Source organism: Ursus americanus, chromosome 7 (genome assembly GCF_024610735.1).
Source record: "Ursus americanus isolate L20-20 chromosome 7, mUrsAme1.1.p, whole genome shotgun sequence".
Taxonomy (NCBI): domain Eukaryota; kingdom Metazoa; phylum Chordata; class Mammalia; order Carnivora; family Ursidae; genus Ursus; species Ursus americanus.
The window spans coordinates 27,949,798-27,974,277 of record NC_142133.1 but is presented as its reverse complement, the minus strand read 5'-3'; the positions used below and the strand labels follow the sequence as shown (position 1 = coordinate 27,974,277).

The 24,480-nt window shown below is 37.4% G+C and overlaps 1 protein-coding gene across 5 annotated transcripts in view; it reads left to right on the top strand.

Moving 5' to 3' along the window:
* PUS10 (pseudouridine synthase 10) overlaps positions 1-21,095 on the top strand; it is a 73,372-nt gene extending 52,277 nt beyond the window's left edge. For all 5 annotated transcript variants that reach the window (XM_045788043.2, XM_045788039.2, XM_045788040.2 and 2 more), the window contains exons 12-18: positions 4,700-4,756; positions 5,620-5,696; positions 5,790-5,845; positions 6,874-6,991; positions 11,074-11,216; positions 13,971-14,070; positions 16,126-21,095. In XM_045788043.2, the coding sequence (XP_045643999.1) occupies positions 4,700-4,756; positions 5,620-5,696; positions 5,790-5,845; positions 6,874-6,991; positions 11,074-11,216; positions 13,971-14,070; positions 16,126-16,164 (590 nt within the window). In that variant the 3' untranslated portion in view covers positions 16,165-21,095. The remainder of the gene's footprint in view (positions 1-4,699; positions 4,757-5,619; positions 5,697-5,789; positions 5,846-6,873; positions 6,992-11,073; positions 11,217-13,970; positions 14,071-16,125) is intronic.
* Positions 21,096-24,480: the final 3,385 nt, after the last annotated feature.

The following is a 24,480-nucleotide window of genomic DNA, read 5'->3' as shown; positions in this document are numbered from 1 at the left end:
TAATGTTAGTATGTTGTGTTTTAATTTTCCAGGTATTAATGAGCCCAGGTTTGTGGGATGAGTCAAATCCGGTCAGGTTTATGTTTTCTTTGTCTCAATAGGTCTGTCAGGTCACAGGCTGCATAGAGCCTTGTGATTTCATCTAGGATTAGACTAGAGGAAAGGGGCTAAGATTTCAATCTCAGAAAGTCATGTTGTACGTCAGGAAAAACTGTAGGCAGTAAATAATGCTTTACTTTGAAGTGGGTCTCCTCGTACAATTAAAACACCTTTTTTTGAGGAACCAACTAGATATCTACCCTTCTCTCTGAAAAACCTTAAGGCAGGCCTGCTTTAGGAATGGCAGGCAGATGATTGAAAAGAGATATGGCTGTACCTTCCAGGTCTCTGACTTGTCAAGAGGAAAGGGCACTTTAAACTACATCCTTCTTATGATTTGTTGCCTGCTGGGTTGGTGGACTCTCTTTTTAAGGGCCTTTAAGAATTGTTTACTGAGGGGCACCTGGATGGCTCAGTCGATTAAGCATCTGCCTTCAGCTCAGGTCATGAAGCCAGGGTCCTGGGATCGAGTCCCTCATCAGGCTCCTTGCTCAGTGGGGAGCCTCCTTCTCCCTCTGCCTATAGTCTCCCCACTTTTCCTTTCTCTCTCTCTCTCTCAAATAAATAAATAAAATCTTAAAAAAAAAAAAGAAATGAGCTTTTACCTACTTAATATTTACATACTGGTTATCTCATAAGAATTATCCAAGTTATGAAGAAGCAAAAATCAAGCTTTAGCACAAAAAGTCTCCTCCAAACTCTTTTTGGGGCCACCTTACTCTCATTCTATAAGATGATTCGAGAAACTTTCAGTTTTGATTATGTGGGTCCCAAGGAAGCCCCCATTACCAAAAGGGCTGTTGGGAGGCTCTGAAACAGCTGTATGTTTCCCCCTTGCAATCTTGCATGAAGTTAGCTTGGTTTCATTTTCCATTTGAGGGGGAAAAATTATACCCAACTGAAAATGAAGCAAACTGTGTATTTAGCATCTGTAATTGTATCCTGAGGAAATGTATTGAGAGCTGCTTGAGAAAAAGCAGACCTCTGGGCCTCTGTGCTAACTGGCTCCTTGTTAGGGGATAAAATCTGTTGTTTGAAATGCCCGACTGGTAGCATCAATTTGCAAAACCTGTGCATTTCGAATATATTACTTGTTTTTTCTGTGGTTCACGTCTGACAGCTCTGGGAAGATGGTTCTGACTGTTGTACTTCTATGGTTTACAACTCTCTGAAAATAGTAGTATTATATGAAGTAGTCTAGCTCCTTACATAAAGATTCTTTCCACACGGGGCGCCTGGGTGGCTCAGTAGGTTGAACGTCGGACTGTTGGTTTCATAAGGCTCTGTGCTCAGTGCGGAGTCTCTTTCAGATTCTCTCTCCCTCTCCCTCATGCTTGCTGTCTCTCTCAAATAAATAAATAAAATCTTTAAAAAAAAATAAATGGATGAATGAATGAATGAATATAAATAAAGATCCCTTTCCCTAAATGGGAGATACAAACTTGTTTCTGTCACTTTAAACGGGCACATCATATTATCCACTTGCTAATCCCCTAGTTAATGAGTAATAAACTTTGACACACTCTCAAAGTCAATGTGTCTAAGAAATTTTCCCCTAGCCCATATATTATTTCACTTATTGAATAAATATCTGTCATGTTATTTCCCTGCTGAAAACTTGTCAATGACTACGTACAGGATAAAAGTCCAAACTGCTGAACTTGATCTTCTGAGGCCTTTATCATCTGGTCTCTGCCAGTCCCAACATCTATCAGTCCCATCATCTGTCTGTCCAGGGTATGAGGGCCACTGCAGACTAGCTGAACTGCTGATAGTTCCTGATCATTCTTGCACTTGGTTTTTGTTTTTACAATATCTGTTCCTTTGAGCAAAAGGCTCAAAGAAGCGTAGGATTAAGGGGATAAGACAAGGTGTAATGCGAATTTAGAAAACTCAACCAGGGCACCTGGCTGGCTCAGTCGGTGGAGTATGGGACTCTTAGTCTCAGGGTTGTGCATTTGAGCCCCACGTTGGGTATAGAGATTACTTAAAAATAAAATCCTTAAAATAAAAAAAAAGAAAAAAAAAGAAAACCCAACCAAATTTTAAACATGTATTTCCTAATACTTAAGGTAGTAACTCCTTTTCCTTTTGTTGTCAGCTAATATTCATAATTGCACAGGAATAAAGGGTTAAAGGTTACCCCACAAAAGTATTTCTCAATGAAGTGTCCAAATTTGAGATATCTTTCTAAAAGATATAATAAATGTCCCTTCTTCCTTTGTCTAGATTTAATGTTTCCCTGGTCTTCTCAAGAGCCTTGCTTTCTGCAACTCTTTCTTATTAATGGGCTAGAATTTGTGGAGGTTTTATGGGCTAATTTATGGACTGGAGGTTTCTGGTCTGATTTAGTTGTCACTGGGTAGACTGATATATCTCTCTGTGTCCTGTTCATTCCCCTCACCCTGACCAGTCACGGGTTATGGCTCAGTCGCTATGGATCCCTTGGTTCCCTAGCATTATGGCTGGTTTGGAGACAGTGGTGGGCAGGTATGATAGATCGCAGCCCCAGGGAGTCAGTATCTTTCAGCTTCCCGGATGCCATTCTGAACTTCCATTCAGCCATCCACCCCTACTTAGTGCTACTCTTGAGTCTGTTGACTCTGACTAGACACTATTGATGTTACTGTGTAACAATGGAGTGTAAACATGGAATGGAGGGTTCTTTGGGACTTAATGGTTCACAGAATCCTACTCCTTGCTTGGCTTAGATTCTCTGCCTTGAGAAGAGCCTGACCCTGTAGCTTTCATGGCTGCTTGCCTGGCCAGTTCTTCGCAGAAGCTAAATCCTAGGCCTACTTTGGATATCTAGCCCTTCCCTAACCAGCCCTAGGTTGCTCCTCTGGGTGAGACCCATAGCTTTGGGCCCTGTGGACAGAGAGGAGCCTACCTGACCCTGGCAGTACATGACAAACAACAACTCAGAGCCTGTTTCCCCGAAGTGTTGACCTCGGCTTGCAAAAGGGATTTCTTAGAGGTGAAAGAAGAATGAAATCCTAGCTTCTTCATAGCTAAACATCCTAGGAAAGAGGGCTAATCTTCAGTGTCATTTTCATAGGATTTTTCAAGCCTGTTAACCTTCCTTTTTCTAAAATCTACATGGGACCTTTTCATATAGACTCTTTCCTTGGAAAAAAATAGCTGTCAAAATGGTATTCACCCTCCTTCCACCTTTCCTATTTGTTCTTCCCAGCTGTCTTGTTCTTCCTTGTCTTGTGCTCTCTAAAGTGGCTGGACCATTGAGGAATAAATACAAAACTCACAGCTCATTCTTCAACTGTGCTCTCAGTACGGGAATGTTCTTCTATGCATCCTGTCCTAGCCCTACCCACTGTATTACAGTCCTTATACCTCCACAAACAGTAAGCCCTGTGAGGATAAGGATGGTATCTATCTTGTTTACCTCCCCAGGATCTAGCATGGTGCCTTGCACATACCCACTGTAGATATTTGTTCCTGAATGAATAAATCAGGGTTTAAGTCTGAGTTCTAGCCTCCAATATATGTGTTCAGAGGTCTTACACTTTGCCGGACTCTAATGACTGACCAGAGTTCTCCAAACATCCCAGCCTTTTCTAATCCCTGCTCTGAGAAGACTGGTGTTGCTTTCCCTGTATGCATGAGTCTGAACTCTTCTGCTTGTCTTTGTTGTGGTTAAGAGACTCTGGAGTCAAACTGTCTGCTTCAAATCCTGGCCTTACTACCTACCAGTGATGTGATCTTAGGCAAGTTACCTATCCTGCCTGTCTCATTTTCCTTGTAAGTAAAATGAGGATAATGATAGTACCTACCTTGTAGTGTTAACATTTATGAAACATTTATAATAATGTCTGCTTATGGTAATGTTTGCTATGGTGATGATGGTGAAATCGTCAGTTTTGTATCTAAGAAAGTTGTCATGTAACCCCTCCCCCCTTTTTTACACTATTTCCCATTCTGATATTTGCAGCTTTTTAGCCTAGGATGATCCATCTATCTTAGAATGAACACTAGCTTTGTTGTGGTCCTAGCTTAGGTTTGTTTAATATAAGAATTTGCTTTTAAACCCCTTTTTCCCCTCCTCTTCTTTTCATAGAATTTAATTTTCAAATAAATGTTTTTGCTTTGTTTTGTTTTAAGGAAAAAAAGGAGAGATGATAGATTTTTCATCATAAGCATGTGACCAGGCTTGTAGTGGAGCCTTCCTCCAAACAGAGCTCTTTCCCATGGGATGGTGGCATAAGATGATAGTTAAGGTCTGGCTTTGACGTCAGGAACAGCTCTGCCATTTAATCATGTGATCTTGGGAAAAGTACTTATCCTTTTAGAAGCATGGTGTTCTTTTATTTAATACCTACATCATAATGTTATAATAAGGATTAAATGAAAGAATGTATGCACAATTTTAGCTCAGTGCCCAGCATATAATAAGTGCTCAGTAAATGTTGTTTCTTATTATCATTGCTATTTTTATTAGAAATTGGGATTAGAGGTGGGATGACTATCCCTTGAAACTCTCCTGTAGATTATTCAAGACAAATGAGGTCTTTACCAAAGGGTGGGAATGAAAGTCTTGAGGTTATTATGTTACTGATTATTTTTCTTTATCTGCTTTGCAAAGGTTTTAATTTTTCCTCCTCTGGAAGAGAAGATGTAGATGTGAGAACATTAGGAAATGGTAAGATTGCAACAGCATCACTTGACTAGAACTAACTTTCAGACTACCACCCTTCTCAGACAGCAGGTTCGCTGTAGTCGCTTGGTTAAAACCAAAGTGGGCAGAGCCCAGAGCTTCTCCCAGTGAGGAAGCTTTGTGGATTGTGGAGCTACCTTTATAAACTATATGATTATGTCTTAACAGGATTCATTTCTTAAGAGGCCATCCTTATTGCATACCTGTATGTTCTAAGGGACTTTTATGTGCATGAACAAGGTGGTGCCTGAGTTTTTCCAAAAGTTGGCTTATTAATTTTTCCATTTGATAACATTTCAGCAGTACCAGTACAGTTTTCAAAATGCACATCTTCATTTAAAAAGTGATTCTGCTCTCTTAGCCTTCATTTCTCTCATTTTACATTGTTGCATTACAAAAAAGATGATGAGAATTAATCCCGAGTTTAAGATTAATAGTCCCTTCCGCTTATGGAATCATAGCTTTTCCATTTCACTAGTGGATTAGGCTTAGGAGGATGGATTTCAGCTTGGTATGCCTGGGCATTGCCGTGTGTGATAACGTTACCTTAGTGTAACCAAGTCAATTAGTGGTTGTTTGGATTTTATTTTGTAATTAACCCGAGCTTGTTCATGGACCTTTGGGAAAGTAGTCATTTTCACATATTGCCTGTACTGGGGTTTAGCAGCCCCCAAAAAGCCCCTTGATTCTTTCACACATCCTGCTTTCCCCCAGATGTAGTCATGTCACTAAACTTTCAGTCCTCTAGAGCTCTACTCGTTTTTTCACACCTCCTAACCCTCTTGCATTAGCCCAAATGTTAACTCCATCAACACGTTTCTGTTTCATGACGGGGTGTGTGCTGCCAGGAAGGCCCTTTGCAATTGAGCTGGTGAATCCTCATAGAGTACATTTCACTTCACAAGAAATTAAGGAACTTCAGCAGGTAAACCACTTCATGACATGGAAATTGTCATGTTTCCGCAACTCTGTAACTGAACTAGAATTGCTAATTGTTTTTCTTTTTCTGCTACTACAGAAAATTAATAATTCGTCTAACAAAATCCAAGTCCGTGACTTGCAGCTTGTCACAAGGTAAGGGTAGACTCGCTGGAGATGATCTCAAAAGGAAAGTTTTGGTAGATCATTTATCTGTTAAGGGAATTGTCTCCAGAATATATAAAGAAGCCTAACACCTCAATAAGAAAGCAACCCAATTAAAAATGAGGGAGATGATTAAGTGGACATTTCTCCAAAGAGGATATATAGTTAATGAATGAATACATGAAAAAAAATGCTCAATATTTTTTGCCATTGGGGAAGGGCAAATCCAAAACCTCAGTGATAGCTCACTTTGCCCTCACTAGGATGGCTATCATCAAAAAGACAGAAGAAACAAATGTTGGCAAAGATGTGGAGAAATTGAAACCCTCGTATATTACTGTGGGATTGTAAATGCGGCCACTTTGAAAGACAGTTTGGCAGTTTCTCAAAAGGTTAAACGTGGGGTTACTATTATGACCCAGCAATTCCACTTCTAGATATATACCCAAGAGAAATGAAAATGTACATCCACACAAAGACTTCTACATGGATGTTCAAAGTAGCATTATTCATAATAACAAAAAAGTAGAAACAACCCAAATGTCCATGGATAATATATGGTATCTCCATACAATGGAATATTATTCGGTAATAAAAAGGCAAAAGGCACTGATAATGCTCCAACATGGATGAACCTTGAAACATTATGAAGTGAAAGAAGCCAGACACCACACACCACATATTGTATGATTCTATTTTGTATGAAATATTCAGAGCAGGGAAACCTATAGAGACATAAAGTTAATTAGTGGTTGCCAAAGACTGGGGGAAACAGGGAATGGGAAGTGACTGAAATAGGTATGGAGTTCTTTTTTGGGGTGATGAAGTAGTCTAAAATTAGATTGTGGTGATAGCTACACAACTCTGTAAACATGCTTGAAATTACTGAATCGTGCAGTTAAAATGGGAATTGTATATAAATTTTATTTCAAATTATTTTTAAAGAAAGGGAAGTTTGGGGCAAGGCTTGTGTATATTCTGTGTATTTAGACAAACTTCCGTTTATTGTTTTTGTTTAGAGAGGCAATAGGACATATGAAAGAAGGTGAAGAAGAAAAGACCAAGTCCTATAGTGCCTTAATATGGACAAATAAAGTCATACAGAAGAAAGATATTGAATTCCTAAATGACATAAAGGTAGTTAAGTGCTCTCTTTTTATTTTTCAATTGCCTATAAAAGAGTCCTTTCACTTTTGGTTTAATACTAGCAAGTCATAGAGCATGGGCTTTGGGGTATGTGAGACCTGCTTTCAAATCCTGGCTTTGCCATCTACTGGCTGAACGACTGGGCAATTCATCGAGCCTGTTTGAGAGACAGCATTGCTAGTGATGAAGGACCTGCCTCTGGGCACAGATCGCTTGGATGCAAATCCTGATCTGCCTTTCATTGTTGTGTGACCTTGGACAAGTTGCTTCTTCTCTTTATATTTCAGTTTTTTCATCTATAAAATTAGTTAGAAGAATGAAATGAGGTTAGTCTTATGAAGCACTTAGAATACTATCTGGTACATAGAAAACCTCATCAATGCTATTATTTTTTTTAAAGATTTTATTTATTTATTTGACAGAGAGAGACAGCCAGCGACAGAGGGAACGCAAGCAGGGGGAGTGGGAGAGGAAGAAGCAGGCTCCCAGCAGAAGAGCCTGATGTGGGGCTTGATCCCAGAGCACCGGGATCACGCCCTGAGCAGAAGGCAGACGCTTAACGACTGCGCCACCCAGGCGCCCCCCCATCAATGCTATTATATTTGGCCATCTGTAAAAAGGAAATACAAAATAGAATTGTCTAATAGAATTGATGCTAAGATTAAGTGCATAAATAAGACATGTTGTAAATTTTAAGAAGGATAGTATATGTACAGCACAAATATTTTGGCACATGCTAGGTTTTCCTTCACATGAACGTATCAGTGTAGAGGGTCTGCCTATTCATTTGCATATTTCTTCCCACCTGTCCCCACCTCTTCCTGTAAAGATAATTTACTCTCAAATGCAAGGAATGAGCATAAATGGGCACAGAGATTTGTATACAGTTATCACAACATTGTTTAAATGGGGAATATTTTGTAATAATCTAGATGAGCTACTAGAAGAGAATGGCTTAATCTTACAGTTTATCTGTATGATGAGCTATTGCTAGCCAGTGTTAGAAATTATGTAGGAGGTGACTATTTATTGACAAAGGAAAATGTTCCTGATAGACGCTAAGGGGGAAGAAAACAAGCTATAAAGAGTATACAGAGGGTGATACATTGTGACGTAAATACACACACAAGTGTGTGTTTGTGTATGCACATGTATATGACTATGGAGACAACAAATTGTATGGCAAAAGATACCATAAATAGGATTTATACTTATGAAAAATACAAATCCCCAATACAGAAAAATAGATAAATAGACAATAAGAGGCATGGAGGAGAAAGCTAGTTGCATACTTTGTCAGTAGAAATGTAAATGTTTAACCTTTTTGAAAACAATGTAACAATGACTGTGAAAGTTAAAAATATATTGATCTTCTACCCAGCACTTTTACTACTGGCAGTCTATCCTGAAGAAATAAAACTCCAGTGCATAAGGATATGTGCACAAAGATGTTTACTTTATTCAAAGTGGCAAATCAGCAACACAACTAGAAACAAAGTGAATTTCCTTCAAAAAGGAAAGGAAAGAACAAGCTAGAATATTATAAAGCTATTAAAAAAAAACTAAAACAGCATGTAATCCCATTTAATTTATGTTATTGTGTGTATATATACCTAAAATTGTTGGAAAAAAGTTTAAAGGTAGGTTTTCATCTATGACTTATAGAAACACCCATGACATTATGAGAAAGAAAGTGAAGTGCAGAATAATGTTTATAGTATGTGTTTTGGTGAAAGCATACGAGTCATTCACTTAGAACTTGTCTAAGTTCATCTCTAACCCGTAGGGTGGACTAGATCACCCCCAGAGGGCCTCCAGGTCTCAGGTTCTGTGATTCTGTATCAAAAGCTGTTGGCTTTTGGCCCATTATCTGGGGCCTTTAGGATTACAGTTTAACTCTAGACAGATATCTTTAAGACTGCAAAACAAATTTCTAAACCTCTGTTCCATCACGTGTACAAGTCATTTAGAATGCGGGGGGGGGGCATTAACTCATTTTAAAAATAGATTCGGGGCACCTGGATGGCTCAGTCGGTAGAGCATGTGACTCTTGATCCTGGGGTCATGAGTTCAAGCCCCACATTGGGTGTGGAACCTACTTTAAAAAAAAAAAAATTAGATTCATCATTTGGAGGTAGCCCAATTCAGAGCTAATTCAGAAATAATGCTGAATAAAGCTGCAAGATGATTTTTGGAGGTACAGAGTAAGAGCAGTGAAAGGGTGTTTTTTAATAGTTCACAGCCCAAATAGACTGATGGGACAAGCTGACGTCTAATGATTTTTTGTGTTGGGGTTAAGACTATTTTCAAATATTCCTGTTGTCATCAAAAATACAAAAATTGAGTTACTGTCCCATTTTGAGAAAGAGCCACTTCAGATTCACTACTTATCTCTTCTTAAGGGCAACTTCTAAGAAAAAAAACTACTTTTGTATATATGTATATGGGTTTCTGAAAATTCAGCAGAATGGGGCCAGCAGAGTGCGGTGTTAGAGTAAATGGTTTCCTTTGTCTACTGAAAACAAGCAGACACAAAACACACACAGGAGGGTGTGGTGATCAAGCGTTATTTTGGAAGCCCAGTGGTGGGTCTACCAGCTCAGTTAGTACTTCTGTTGACTAGTTCATGGTTCACAGTCCTAGGATTGAGTAGCAAGGAAGGAAACAGGGAGAAGAGCACTCCTTAGTTACCCATTTAAAGCCAGCTGTTTCTGTATTTTATAGTGGAGGCCATATCTGTACAGATCCCTTAACAGTTCAGCCTTGTCCTTTGTCTTTTTGGCTGGAGAAATGTCAAATCTTATGGAGACAGTGTATCTCAGCAGAACAAAGTGCTTCTAAAATCAAAGCATTAGAGAATCATAAAACTCATGAGTTAGGAGGGGCCATTGACTCACTGCTATGATCAAAACAGTCACATCATTTCAAGTATAGTCTTTGTCAGAACTTGCTCTTTCTTTCTTGGTGGAGAACTTGATAGAGGGGAGACCAGACAGAAATCCTGCTCTTCTTTCCATGGCTTCAGGCACTCCCAAATCATGTAAATTAGAAAGGAGTTGTTCCAACAAGAAATGGCAGAAGATTCAAAGTTCTTATGAACCTGCATTTCTCATTATGCCCAATATCTATTTTTAAAACTTGGAATTAGTTGACCTTTTCTAATATTAATCTCTATTTCTTATTTCATATCTTGTGATAAAAGGAAATCTCTAATTGTAAGAAAAACAAGCCCATGCCCCTAAAAAATCTGAATTGTAAGAAAGGCATGCAGTATTATTATTCTTAAGTAACTTGAACTGGGCTTACAAATACTGAGAGGTCCTTGTTTATTGTATACACTTCTTTGTAATTATTATATTGAAATACTACCCTAAACAGTGATGCAACAGTTAATTTTCCAGATATATCTTTTCATGGAGAAAAAAAAAACAAACAAAAAACAAAACCTTGTAAGTAGGTGTATGGTTGTCCATAAAACATGCACACTGCCCATACACACCAGTGATGCTGAGGTCTCACCTTTGACAGACAGCCTTTCTCACCTCAGCCATTCACCCCACTATTAAGTCATCTGTTGGGTTGTGTGGGGGGGAGGTAAGAATAGGTCTTCTAGAAGAGCTCTGTTAAAGTAAAGGACAACTAATGAATCATCGAGCCTTACTTCGGAAACCGGGGATGTACTGTATGGTGACTAACATAATATAATAAAAAATCATTAAAAAAAAAATAAAGTAAAGGACAGACTAGAACTCCAGGGTCCTAATCAATTTAATCAACTGATTAAATACTAGAACAAAAGAGACCTTGGGGATCACTTACTTCAAAGCTTTTTTAAAAATGGCATATTGGGGCCCAGTAAATGAGTAACTATGGACGAGGTTATGAGACATTCCACAGAGCCTGAACCTTAGGGAGTACAATTTATTATCGTATTGGTTCTACCCTGACAGTGATAGATGTGGTCCTCCAAAGAAAACATCTGTGGTGGGCTATGAATGACAGAGGAGGTGCTGAGACAGGCTTCCCTGGGCAGCAAAGCTGACTGTATGGTTGTGTAATACATCCTCTTCTAGGACTTAAAGATTGACCAGAAAACACCTCTGCGGGTCCTTCACCGGAGGCCCCTGGCTGTAAGAACTCGCATCGTTCACTCCATGGAGACACGCTATGTGGATGAACATCATTTCCACCTCTATCTGAAGACTCAAGCTGGGACGTATCCTTTCGCCTTCCGCATAGCAGTACTCTAACCAGAACCCTGTTGGAAGAGTTCATGCTGCCCTAGAAAATAGGTGCAATTTGATCTAGGCACGATTAGGGTAAGGATTAGGTTGGGGAAGAGCCCTTTTTTTGGGGGGGGGGAGGGTTCCCATCTAATTTGTATCTTTCAAAATGACATTTTAAACCATGGGGCAGCAGCCAATAGAGCGTGAACTTTAAAATAGTCAGTGTCTCACACAATGCTGACTGCATCGTAAGTACTCAGAAAACAGTTTTGATTGATTCATTTATTGATTTGTGTTTTTATACACTTTGCAAGTCACATTTTCATAACCACATTTGGGTTCTTTCAGCATTTTGAGCATTTGCCCCAAATCAGTAAACACTGATAGTAGAGGGGAGTGGCCCAACTTTATATGCTGATCTTCACTTAATTTGGCCACTGGCCCAAAACAAGAAAATTAGTCTGATCACGTGTTCATATGGTACCCTGTTTTGTGTGGTTTTTGTTTTTAAAGATTTTTTTAATTTATTTATTTAATCAGAAGGAGAGAGAGAACATAAGCAGGGAAGTGGCAGGCAGAGGGAGAAGCAGGCTCCCTGCTGAGAAAGGAGCCCCATGCAGGATTCGATCCAAGGATGCTGGGATCATGACTTGTGCCAAAGGCTGACACTCAACCGACTGAGCCACCCAGGCATCCCTTTTGTGTGGTTTTGTATCCGATCTGAGTTGTTAGTTAAAATACATCAGGGAGTTGCCAGAGTCCTAGCTCTAGTTTATTTTTCAAAAGTGCTCCTAATATTTGTTTCTTGGTTTTATATTATTTAGTGATCCAATAGCATGAAGTGATAAAATACCCAATATCAAACTAATGATACACTTATGGGTATAAGGCAAAAACTGTCGTTTTAATAACCAAGTAGCATTCTCACCATGTTGCTGTAGTCTGTTTCTGCTTCTCCATCGGCCTCCTCTCCCTTCTTCCTCCTCAACCTCGACCTCCTCCCTTCTTCCTCCTTGATCTGTTTAGACCACAGTGGGCAGACCTTTATAGCTTTGTTGTCTGGAGCACATTTGCCTACTGTAGATGGAATGTGGATGAAATTTCAAAGAAATCACAGATTTTTTTTTTCTCTTTTTACCTAATTCCAGCTTTTACTTTAGAGTGTTAAGGTGAAATGCAGTGGTCTTTTGAAGAAACTAATGTCTTTTCAATCTTATTAAAACATTTTTAGGACAGGCGTGTGTATATAACTTACAGGCTTAGCCAAGAAAAACTGTCTGGTAAAGCTTTAGATACCATGTGATTAGACACAGAAGTATGCGAATTTTTCACATATATTGCTCAGTAGGCTGAACTAGTTCATTTGACTTACACCTCATCCTTCTGGCTATGAATAAGAACCATTCTGGCCCTTTTAACTGGTTGTTCTGGGGCTTTTTGGTCAACTCTCATCATTGCTACTCAGAAGTAGCATTCTCAAAAGAAAAAAGAATGATGATTGTTGAGTAAGTATGAGTTCAGCAAAGAAGGCAGTTACTAGATAATTACATGTCTTAAGCTTGAGTCAAAACATTTGGTGAAAGTAGAGTGAATACACTTTCAGAAAGTAAGCAGGACATAATATCAGCATATTCATGGTGTAAGTTTTTTATTTATCATCTGAGAATAAACTTATTTTTCCTATTCAAATTATATTAAATTTTATACTAAGTGCCAGTTTATAGAACACAACATAATGCTGAATGAGTTTTTACTGAATGCTAGCAAAATTACATCTCTCAGATGACTATTTTCAAGGCTGTAGTAGAGTCCTGTGTAAGGAATGTTAATGTGATCTTAATAAGTAATTCTAGGATTAACCAACGACTTCAACATTTGAAGACCTATGAGGGAAACACGAAATCGCCCCTTTCAAAAGACTTAATTCTCTTGCTAACCATGCAAGAGCTGCAAACAGCAAAAACTTAGGTCCTTTGATAATCCTTCTGCAGGGCCTTTATCAGTGACTAAATTAATATTCTCATTGTCCCTCCCATCCTACTGTTATTGTGTCACTAGGTCAAATTAGCAGGAAAGCCATCAAAATCACTCTATGTGTGACCCTGTGGAAACCTATCTTCTGGCAGATGCCAGCTGCTATTATGGAAAAATGGGACCAAAACAATGACAAAATGGAATTTGTGGCAAAGAACAAATAGCTAAAGTTTTTTTGTTTTGTTTTGTTCAGCACTGAAGTACAGTTCATTTTAAAAATCCATATCCAGGGTTGCCTGGTTGGCTCAGACAGTGGAGCGTGGGACTCTTGATCTCAGGGTTGTGGGTTTGAGCTGCATATTGGGTGTAGAGATTACTTGAAAGTAAGTAAGTAAGTAAATAAATAAATAAGCTTTTATTTCAATTTTTAATTTGTTTTATTATTTTATTATTTTTTAATTTAAATTCTAGTTATTTAAAAAAATAAACTTAAAAATCCATATCCAAACCTTGGCACTTGGAGATGAGCTAAAGAAAAAAGAAAGTCATGACTTTTGGTAAGTTTGGTATAAACACAGGTGCCAAGTCCTGCTATTAGCTGCCAGGCTGGTAGGAACTAGTTTGCCAAGGTTTATTTTCTATGACACACATCACGGGTCACAGCTCACAAATAACCTTTCTGCTTTTGTCTGTCATTTCCCTTTCACCTAGCAAATCTCACCAGTTAGTGCTGCATAGCTATCTCCATTGTTTCCTTAAACAAACCCCAGGTACATTAAAGAGTTTGTACATGGAGACTTTGGGAGAACCAAGCCGAACATTGGCTCTCTAATGAATGTGACTGCAGACATTCTTGAGCTGGATGTTGAGGTAAACCATTTTATTGTGGAAGTGCCCATTTGTACATTGAATTCAGCCAAGGTTGTGCTTTGGTGGGGGGGACATTAAGCCAAATAGGTATCTATCTCTACTCAATAGGTATTTGAAAACGGCCAAAATCTCACAGTAGCATTGTATTGCAGGGAGGGACTATCTTTGGAATTTTTATCTTCTTAAAAAATACAAGATCTCATTTATGATTCTTGCAGATATATAGCTAATTTACATGGGGCATGAGATCTTAAACTCTTACATGGAGCAAGGAAATGAAACTTAAGAGCCCTTTATATGTCCTTCGGACTCTACAGAGTTCATTCCCATACCTATTTTGTTTTATAAAAAATTTAAGGCAGACTACTCAGAAACATACATTCAGGACAGGGATAGAGAATGGGATGAACTAATGGTTATTAATAAAAACAGTTCTATAAAGGACCCCTATGATGTGGTACAAATTCTCTGCTCTTAGAGTCTGAATTGAAACAAGGTTAAATTCTTAAGTATTTAAAAGAGTGGATTGAATAGGTCCTTCTGGCCATTCTCATTTGAGTATCAATAGGTACTGAGTCACAACTTGTGCTCCTTGACGAATACCTGATGAAGAATGGGGTTCCTCTCCCATGCCCCCCCCCCCAGCAAAAAAAAGTATTAGGAGGCTAGCATTTTGCGCTTAGGATTAATACCAGTTATCAAAAGAAGTGGGTATAGTTGCCTTGTGTGCAAACAGCTATGGTAATCACATGATAACTGGAGCATTCACCTTACTGGCATTGTCTTGAATGCTTTCAGTTTAGATTTTATACAGCTCCTGCAGTACAGCCATTGATAGCACCTTCAAGGTTGCAGGGAGCCTTCTAAGAGGGACTGTTATTTTGAGGAAGACAACCTTCTGTTAAAGATGAACTGCATTCATCTTCTTTCATCTTAATTCTTAGAACAATTTAGGAATGACAGAGTCACGGGCCAGTGTTCCTCATCCCTGTTTGTCCACTGGAATCATCTGTAGAGCTTTTTAACATCCCCCCACCCCCCACTTTCAACACATGCAAGACTGTGACCTGAAATGTTTTGTTTTCAGGCATGAGAAACAACCCATTAGCTTATATATGGGTGTTCAGTATGTGGCTGTGTTCTGAAACAAAACCAAAATATCTTCTTGGGATTTCTGAAAGACATACATACACACAATAGTTATTTGGGCTTTTCTAATAAAATTTTCCTGATTCTGGCAGTGACTCATAGATTAATTTAAAAAATCACTTCTGGTAAAGCATTTTGGGTTTTAAAATTTAAGTCTCAAAAAAACCCATAACAAGACATGGTGGGTACAGTGGACTTTTTAAAACTTCTCAAATTCGGCCCTCTAGGGTAGTTAAACTACTTCTAAAGCCTAGGATGTGACTGTTTTATGGGGAGAAAAAAATAATCTGCCACTGTAATTTCATTATGACTTAAATCAAGGTTTTGTTCTAGAAGAGCCAAAGTGAGTAGAGATAGATAAATTTGATTTTAAAAGAAACAAAAATTCTGAAATGATACACAATGATCACTTATCCTTTTCTAGTTCCAGGCGATCTTTCATATTTATTTCTCATTTGGTTGCTAAGTTACAAATAACACGTAAGTGTATAGACTACTTGAGTGCTTGTTAAATGCAAGATGGGAAAATGAAAATGATCTGAAGAATAAAAGTTGCTGAGACTTCTGAGGGACCGTTGGTGTTGCTCCCTGAATTTGTTTGTTAATTTACCCATAAATAACATTTACAAAATTTAGATGTACTCAAGTTTTTTATTGGCCAAAAGGTACAATTAATATAACCAGCTGAGTAACCAAGTACTCTGTGAATTCAGAAACAGACATTGGGCCCAAGAATCTCAAGGCCTAGTATGGATTTTAGAGTGCTGAATTGTGGTATTCAATGACGTTTCTCAAATGTAGCTTCTGCTGCTGCCTTATATTAAAACTATTAAGTTTATGCAGCATTACCAGCAAATGCTTACTGGAACAGTAATATGTTTTCATGTCTTGTTTTCTTCCTTCTAGTCTGTAGATGTTGACTGGCCCCCTGCTGTGGATGACTAGCTTTCAAATTTGGAAAGAGTAGGGTTTTTGCGGCATGATGCGGACCTCCATTCAGCTACACTGTATAATGGCTGTTTACTCACCATTACAGTGTCTTGGAAACCATCTGGATCATGTTGATCTATGTATTTTAAAATTTGTTGTAACATCTCAGGATCTATGTATGTGTATATTTTGTGTTAAATGTTCTAAGGATGTCTTATGATTTTTCTTGTTCCCTCTCCAACACGTACACGCCAGACTATGAATAATGAAAACATTCTCTTAATTCTGTCATTTAGAGAAGTACCCAAACAGGATACATTCTCTGATAATCTGAGAAGCTATCATTTCTTTTAGCAAAATTTCCCTCCACAAGACATACTACCTTCAAAATCATGTTCTAAATTTTTTAAACAATCTTGATAAAAGTTTATCTATATTTATACAGCACAGTATCCTATAATATTCTAAGATAGCAAATGCAAATCTAACATCATTAATATTTTTTGCAGTAAGCTTTAAGCAAGCTGCTACCAACAGAAGTACTTTTTGATATAATCTGTCACAAATCGTAATGACTTCAAGTGACTATTTTGACAACTTAAAAATATCAATACATTTCCTGGGGAGGAAAAGAGAAACCTTAGGAATTGAGGCATACCCTGTTAAGAGACTTCCATAAATCTTTTAAATAAGGAGACACAAGTGCCTTCAGTAACTTCAAACCCAGGGATAAGATTTTGAAAAATTAAGATTGCTAAACAAACTGCTATTATTCCAGAGTGCTCCAATATATTATCTAATTTCAAACATCATAATCAAGTGGATAGGATATTATCATTTCCATTTTATAAATATGAAAACCAAAGAATGAAAGTTAAATGATTTATCTAAAATTGTTAGTTACTTCCATATCAGGGGCTAAAACTGAAGTTTCCTGGTCTCTAGGGTCCTTTCTTAATAAATCTTGTTACTGAGCACCCACTGTGTGAAGGAGGCACCTGAGAATGTCATTTAAATGCACTAACCAAAAAAATAGTAATAATAATAAAATAAAATAATTAAACAAATAAATGCACTAACCATCAGAAATGACTTTTAGAATTTAGATACCACATCAAGGAGCTTGCCAAAAAGCAACCCAAGTATATTTCATATGATTCTATACGATTACCATTTTTTAATAAGTTAATCATCAGTTGGTACTATGAAGAGGAAAAAATGAAATAAGCTAAACCTAAAGAAAATGGATGGGTCATTAAGAGAAACGTTTTGGCAATCTCATTAAAATTTCAGATTTAAGTGTAATTTCTATCACCCTGATTCAACTATCTGAGCTTATTTTAGAACACGTGACTTGGATAGTATTGGATGATTGTTTCCCATCCCTTCATTAAACATACTTCATAGATACCAAGATGTATTATTCATTTTAGAAATCAGGAAAATTATTTAATTGACATGAAGAAGTTTCATATGTGCATACTAGCAAATAATTGTTTCACTATTTTCAATGCCAGAAAATGAGAAAGGGATAATAGAAATAAACTTCTGATAAACACAGGTAAGAACTTTTGTGTGAATGTTTCTCCGTTTTTGGGGAAGTTTTGCTACAGAAAAGATTTATGTAATTTGGAAGATAGTCTTTCGCATGTGTCTTTTTGGCTCAGCTTTGAATTTAATCTGCAAAATGGAAAAATTAAGAACCTCCTTAAAAGAAGATTTCTATTTCTTAAATTTCTATTCCTGACATTATGCAAAATTTCAAGCAAAAAAGTAAACATTAGCTGTATATACTTATTCCATATGTTCATATATTATGAGACATAGGTTGTTAAAAATCAATGTAGGTCTTTGTTTTATGCAAGAACTGGGAACATTAAGTAATGAAAGTACTATAGTTTCACTTTGCCTATGTAAAATTATTTTAAAATTAGTTCTGTGATCTCTTCTCAGCTTTTTTTCTTTTCAAATTTTTATTTAAATTCTAGTAACATACTGTAATATTGGTTTCAGTAGAATTTAGTGATTCATCACTTAAAAAAACACCCAGTGCTCATCATAACAAGTGCCCCCCTTAATACCCATTCATAGCTTTATTTTTTTTTCAATTTTTATTTAAATTCTAGTTAAATCTTTAATAACACTTAGAGAAAGATCCCTTTTTACTTAGTATTTCTTTGTCCCAAATATAGTTTGATTTAGTTTCGGACAAACATCAACTCAACTCTGAATACCTGGAAAAGGAAAGAAAGAAAAGAAAGATAAGAAAGAAAAAAAAGAAAGAAAGAAAGGGAGGGAGGAAGGGAGGAAGGAGGGAAGGAAGAAAAAGAAAGAAAGAAAAGAAGAATTTCCCAAGTAAGCAAGTAAGATAACTGGTTATATTACCAAGTTATATGAAATAAGCTTAGAAGTTAAATTTCCATTTCTAAAGAGAAAAACATCTTACTTAGGCTGAGCTTTTCTTTTGAAGCTTTATTCTTGATTTTTAAGCCCGTATAAAGAGAATGAACTTTGATGCAAGGTTTTCTGATTTTTAAAACTGGTACCCTCTTGGTGCCTGGGTGGCTCAGTCAGGTAAGTGTCTGACTTTTGATCTCAGGGTAGTGAGTTCAAGCCCCATTTTTTTCTTAAAAAAAAAAAGGTACTTATTTTTATTAGGGAAAAAAATACTGCTTTTATGATATTCATTTAATTGTTTTTCATCTTGAAATAATTTCAAACTTACAGGAAAGTTGCAAGAATAAAGAACTTTTTTCCCCTTGAACCATTGAGCTAGTGATGCTCCATCACCCTGAATACTTTAGCATATAATTTCTATAAACAAGAACATTCTTCTACTTCGCCACAACAGAACTATCAATTCAGAAGTTAACACAGATATTACAACTCTGTGTAATGTTATGTCTCTTTAGTCCCCACCAATCTGAAACAGTTCGTCTTTCCTTGGCTTTCATTATTTTAACATTTTTGAAGATTTCAGGTCAGTTATTTTGTAGATGGCTCTTCAATTTGGGTTTGTCTGATGTTTCCTTATTATTAGATTCAGGTTGTATCTTTCTAGTAAGAGTACCACATTAAGAGAGATTCTCTTCTTGCATCTCATCAGGTTTCTACAATTTTGATTTGTGCAGTTACTGATGACTGAATTTTAATCAGTTAATGAAGTTTGTGTCTGTCAAGCTCCTCTACTTTTATAGTTACTCTTTTTTCCCTTTAGTTAATAAGTATCTTGTAAGGAGACCATCCAACGTTCAACCACTAGTTTTAGCATTTACTGAAGATTTGTCAAAAACTGATCTAATTCCACCATTCCATTTACATTTATTGGTTAGCATTGCACTGAAAGGTAGAACTTTCCCTTCTTGTGGATTCATGGCTTCCTATTTTGTTCAATAGGTTATAATTTGTTCCTAACAAATGCAAATGCATATGCATGTGTGTGCGCGCGCGCGCGCACACACACACACACACACACACACACACACACACACACAGTTTCTTTATCTACGTATATTGAAAATTGGGAGTTGTATACCAGTTCTTCCAATTCCAACCTCATTCTAGTTTTCTCCCTTTTTTTAATTTGTAATACCTTTCTCTGACAGGAATCTGGCTCCCATTAGCCTTAATATATTTACTTGATAGATCAGTCCCCCTCATAAATAACCAGTCTCCTATTGCTGCATCCTTATTCCAGATCCCTGAGAGTCCCCTCCCTACCACCCTCCAATGTTTTCCTCAGGCTTCACCCTGTAGTCCCACACTGGGCCACCACCTTTGCCCCGCTGTGGCAGTACCTACCTGTACCTTGCTCAGAATAAGCCAATGACATTTGTCCTGAATTATACAGGAAGGGAGAGAGGCAGGAAATAAATCAGGAAGGCAGAAAATGAAAATCTTTTAAAAATGCATTTTAGTACTCTACAAAAATTATCATTTTAAAGGACAGTTACATAGGCAGGTATATTCAGCTATAGCTTTCCATAAAAATGCCTAATGTTTCTAAGCAACCAAGCTACCTTTCCCAAGGAGGATGCTATAAATAACAAAATCTCACTGATATTTTTAAAGTCAAATCACAACAAAATTTTAAGAATTTTAGAGTTTTTCCATTTATTATATTACCACAAAAAAAATCACTGTATACAAAGATATTACAAAGGTAATAAAATATTCTGTACAACAAAAAGGATTTTGTCACTTTACAAATGATTGCATCTTTTCAACACATTTAACATTAAATAATTTGAGAACTTTAAAAAACTTTTCAGTACTTGTAAATTTGTTCCAGTTACCCAGAAGCATATAAGAATACTTAGCACAATAAAAAAACAGGATAGTGCCATTCTGTAGGGTTCTGAATTCATCAGTTAGCAGTATTTTTCAGTACATTCTTTTAAAATATAAGTCATCTCTAAAGGGTTCATCTGGTCTGAACCGTGACCTCAATGAAGTCTCCTGAGAGACTTCTATACAGAGATCTCCAAATACTCCATCTTACCTATTTCTTACTACATTTTAGGCAAAGCTATGCTATTTTGATTGGAAAATAAAGGAGAAAAATAGGTAAGATGTTTACTTTTATCGAAAACTTTTCGGCTCAGGTCATGATCTCAGGGTCCTGAGATCAAGCCCTACATGGGGCTCCCCACTGGGCGAGTTGCCTGCTTAAGATCCTTTCTCTTAAGTGCACACATGCACGCTCTCTCGCTCTCTCTCAAAAAAAAAAAACAAAAAAAAAACGGGGGCGTGCCTGGGTGGCTCAGCCATTAAGCGTCTGCCTTCCACTCAGGTAATGATCCTGAGGTCCTGGGATCAAGCCCCACATCAGGCTCCCTGCTCGGCAGGAAGCCCGTTTCTCCCTCTCTCACTCTCCATGCTTGTGTTCCCTCTCTCTCTGTCTCCCCTGTCAAATAAATAAATAAAATCTTTAAAAAAAAAAAAAACTTTATTTACTCTGCTGATAGCGATTTATTGAAGCACCAACATTATTTACTAATTTTTGTATATTACTACTCACACATAGGTGTTTAGAAAATTTTAAAATTCTTTAAATTTTTGAAAGCCCAATAGTAAACTGAAGTTGTGGAAACAAGTGGTAAGTGATAAATGATAAATTCTACACTCGTTGAATAGGTCATTACTAGCAGGTGGTATTTTTTCCTAAAGCCATAGACGTTTAGAATAGAAAAATATTTAGAAAATCTTTAGAAGAAATAATTGCTTGAAAGTTTTGTGTTTTGTTTATTAGTGATGGTAGTAGGGACACAATGGGGGTTTTTTGATCTCTACTTTTGTATGCATGAAAAAAATTATAATTAATTTGAGATTCAGTCTTATCCACCGATTTTAAGTTTGTGCTTTAAACTCTACTACTATGTATTAGTTAAAATATTAATTTGACTGAGTCTTAGACAAAGGCATAAAACTCGATATAGACAAACCATACATTTATCTCTGATTAGTTGTCCACTCCTGAGCTTATACTGTTAAATAGAATGATATTTTTTATTCTATGGGATATAAAAAAATCCTAATTTTGCCCTTTCACACTCAACCCCTGAAAACTAAACAGATCAGAAATCTTTCAGTGGCAACTTCATTAGCTATGATGAGGTTCCCCTTTAGGAAGACAGTCATGTAACTCCTAATTCATATTCAACTTTGGCAAAGAAATTAAGGGTCCTAGAACTTCAGAACTGAAGTCATTAAATGACCTTATCTTTGCTATATAATAGAAACTGGTTCTGAAAAGAGTAAGGCCAAAAGAAGGGCCTCCAGGTCTGGGCAAAACAGACAGCCACTGTAAAGAGAAACCAATCTCAGGGTGCTTACTAAAGAATCCAATCCATAGTGATTTTTCTCACTCTACCATGTATTAGAAGGAGTTTCTGGGCTTAGAGATTAATCAGGGCCACAGGATACACACAGATATTTACTAATATTTGATTAGCACTATACTATTTACAGTTTCTTATGCATTATTTTATTTAATACAACACATCTTGTGAGGTAGGTAAGCAGGGTATTATCTGCATTTTATATCTGAAGAGAGGCCCACAAAAGGCGTGATTTGTTACATATTACATAATGAGTATGTGGTACAGCTGAAGATTCAAACGCAAATGCTCTGACAAAAAAAAAAAAAAAAATCCTATTCTTGGGCACCTGAGTGGCTCAGTTGGTTGAGCATCTGCCTTTGGCTCAGGTCATGATCTCAGGGTTCTGAGATCGAGCCCCATACAGGGCTCCCTGCTCACCAGGAAGCCTTCTTATCCCTCTCCCTGCCTGCCACTTCCCCAGTTTGTGCTCTCTCTCTCTGCCAAATAAATAAATAAAATCTTTTTAAAAATCCCTATTCTTTCCATTTCTCCATGCTATTTAACATTACGTGGCAATTTCTTTAATCCCCTAATATATCAATGTATGATATAACAAATTATTTGGTACTACTGGGCAGCCTGGATCACCAATTCCAAGTCTCTCTTAACATGGACAGTCTCGTTTTTCTTCTGAAACATTAGTTAAAAACGGACAACCCAGCTGTTAGAGAAACCCAGTTACCAATTTAAAAGACCATTATGATGATAGGTTCTGATGACAGAAATCAGAATAGTGGTTTTGAGGAGTAGGTAGATTGGCAAGGGCATGAAGAACAGAGGCAGAATGGATAACATGGTAAAGGCATGGAGGTCTGGCAGCCTGAGAGATTTTTCAAGGAATGCCAGCTATGTAATAGGGTTTAAGGATAAAATGATATTATTTTTAACCACAGCATATAGAAGATTCTTGTTGGGGAAAGGAATGAAGACCTATACTAAGAAAACACTAGGAATGAAGGAGGGATAAATGAAAACATTTTTATGAGGCAGAATTTAAAAGACGTGATAACTAAGTAGGAAGTGAGGGAGAAAAGGAATAAAACATGATTCCAAGGTTCCAATTAAATATCTTGGGTGGCAGAGTAAATGGTAATGCCACTAATGAAAGTACAGAATGCAAAAGGTGGGGGGCAATTTATAAAGGCATTTGGGTAGCGTGAGAGAAAGCTGAAACTGTGGGCACTGATGAAGTCACCCAGGGAAAAAAATAGCACCTAAAGAGGGCTGGGGTTGAGATTCTGGAAAAAAAGTCAACCTCAGAGAGGAATCTTATCTACCACAGAAACCTCGGAGGAGTAGCCAAGAAGGGAGTAGCCAATAGGAAAGAAGGTTATAGATAGGTCAGGCAGAGTAAGGACTGATCAAAAGACAGCGGATTTGACAAGAAGAGTGTCTCTGGTCACTTTTCCCAGAATATAATAAGAAAACAGTAAGAGAGGGCACCTGGGTGGCTCAGTCGGTTAAATGTCTGACTTTCGATTTTGGCTCAGGTCATGATCTCGGGGTTGTGACATGAACCCCTGGTTGGGCTCTGCACTGGGTGCGCAGTCTGCTTAACATTCTCTCTCTCCTCTCTCTGCCCTTCCCCCCACCCTTGAAAGTATACCTGCCTAACTGCCCCCTCACCTCTCTTTCTCTCAAAAAGAAGAAGGAAGGAAGGAAGGAAGAAAAAAAGAGAAAAGAAAGAAGAAAAACAGTAGGAGGTGAAAGATTAATAAGCCAAAGAATGACTGGGAGCTAAGGAAATCGAAGCTGAAAGCATTTCCTGCGTCCAGATATGAAGGAAAGAGCGTGAAGGTAGTAGGAAAGATTTTTGTTTCCTTTCTTTTAAGGCTAGAGAAGATGTTTACCACAGTTACACAAAGAAAACCACCACTAAATAGTGATGTGAGGATACAGAAACAAGACGGGAGAGACAGCAGGGTCCAGGGTACAAGCAGAAGTGCAGAAAGGCAGAGGGGCACTTTTTTTCTCGGAAACTAAGTGTGAAAACATAAATACATTTAGAGATAGATGAGAAGCAGTTTGCCAAATTCTTTGTATATTATAAAATAAATTCTATGATCAGTAAGTAGCACCTGAAAAATGAAAAAAATCCCTTGGAAATACTCTAAATACCTAAATTCGGCTTACATGGCGGGGAGGAGTGGACAAAACAACAACCCTGCAAGATAAGTCAATTGCTTATTTAATGAACAAAAATCCAGTTAGCTACTCTTAACAGTCTGTGGTTAAGCTGGCCAGTGCTAATAAATACAAAATTATAGGATTCTGTATTTTTTTTTAAAAAAGCTCACCACTATCTAGAGATATCCAGGGTTCATTCATACTTAGAAAAGAAATGACGCCTTCCAAGTTTTTCTTTCTCTCTGGTAAGTTCTTCTAAAGTATGTTATATGCTTATGGTTTTTAAAATTATGTAACAAATGTTTCATTTTTTTTTTTAATA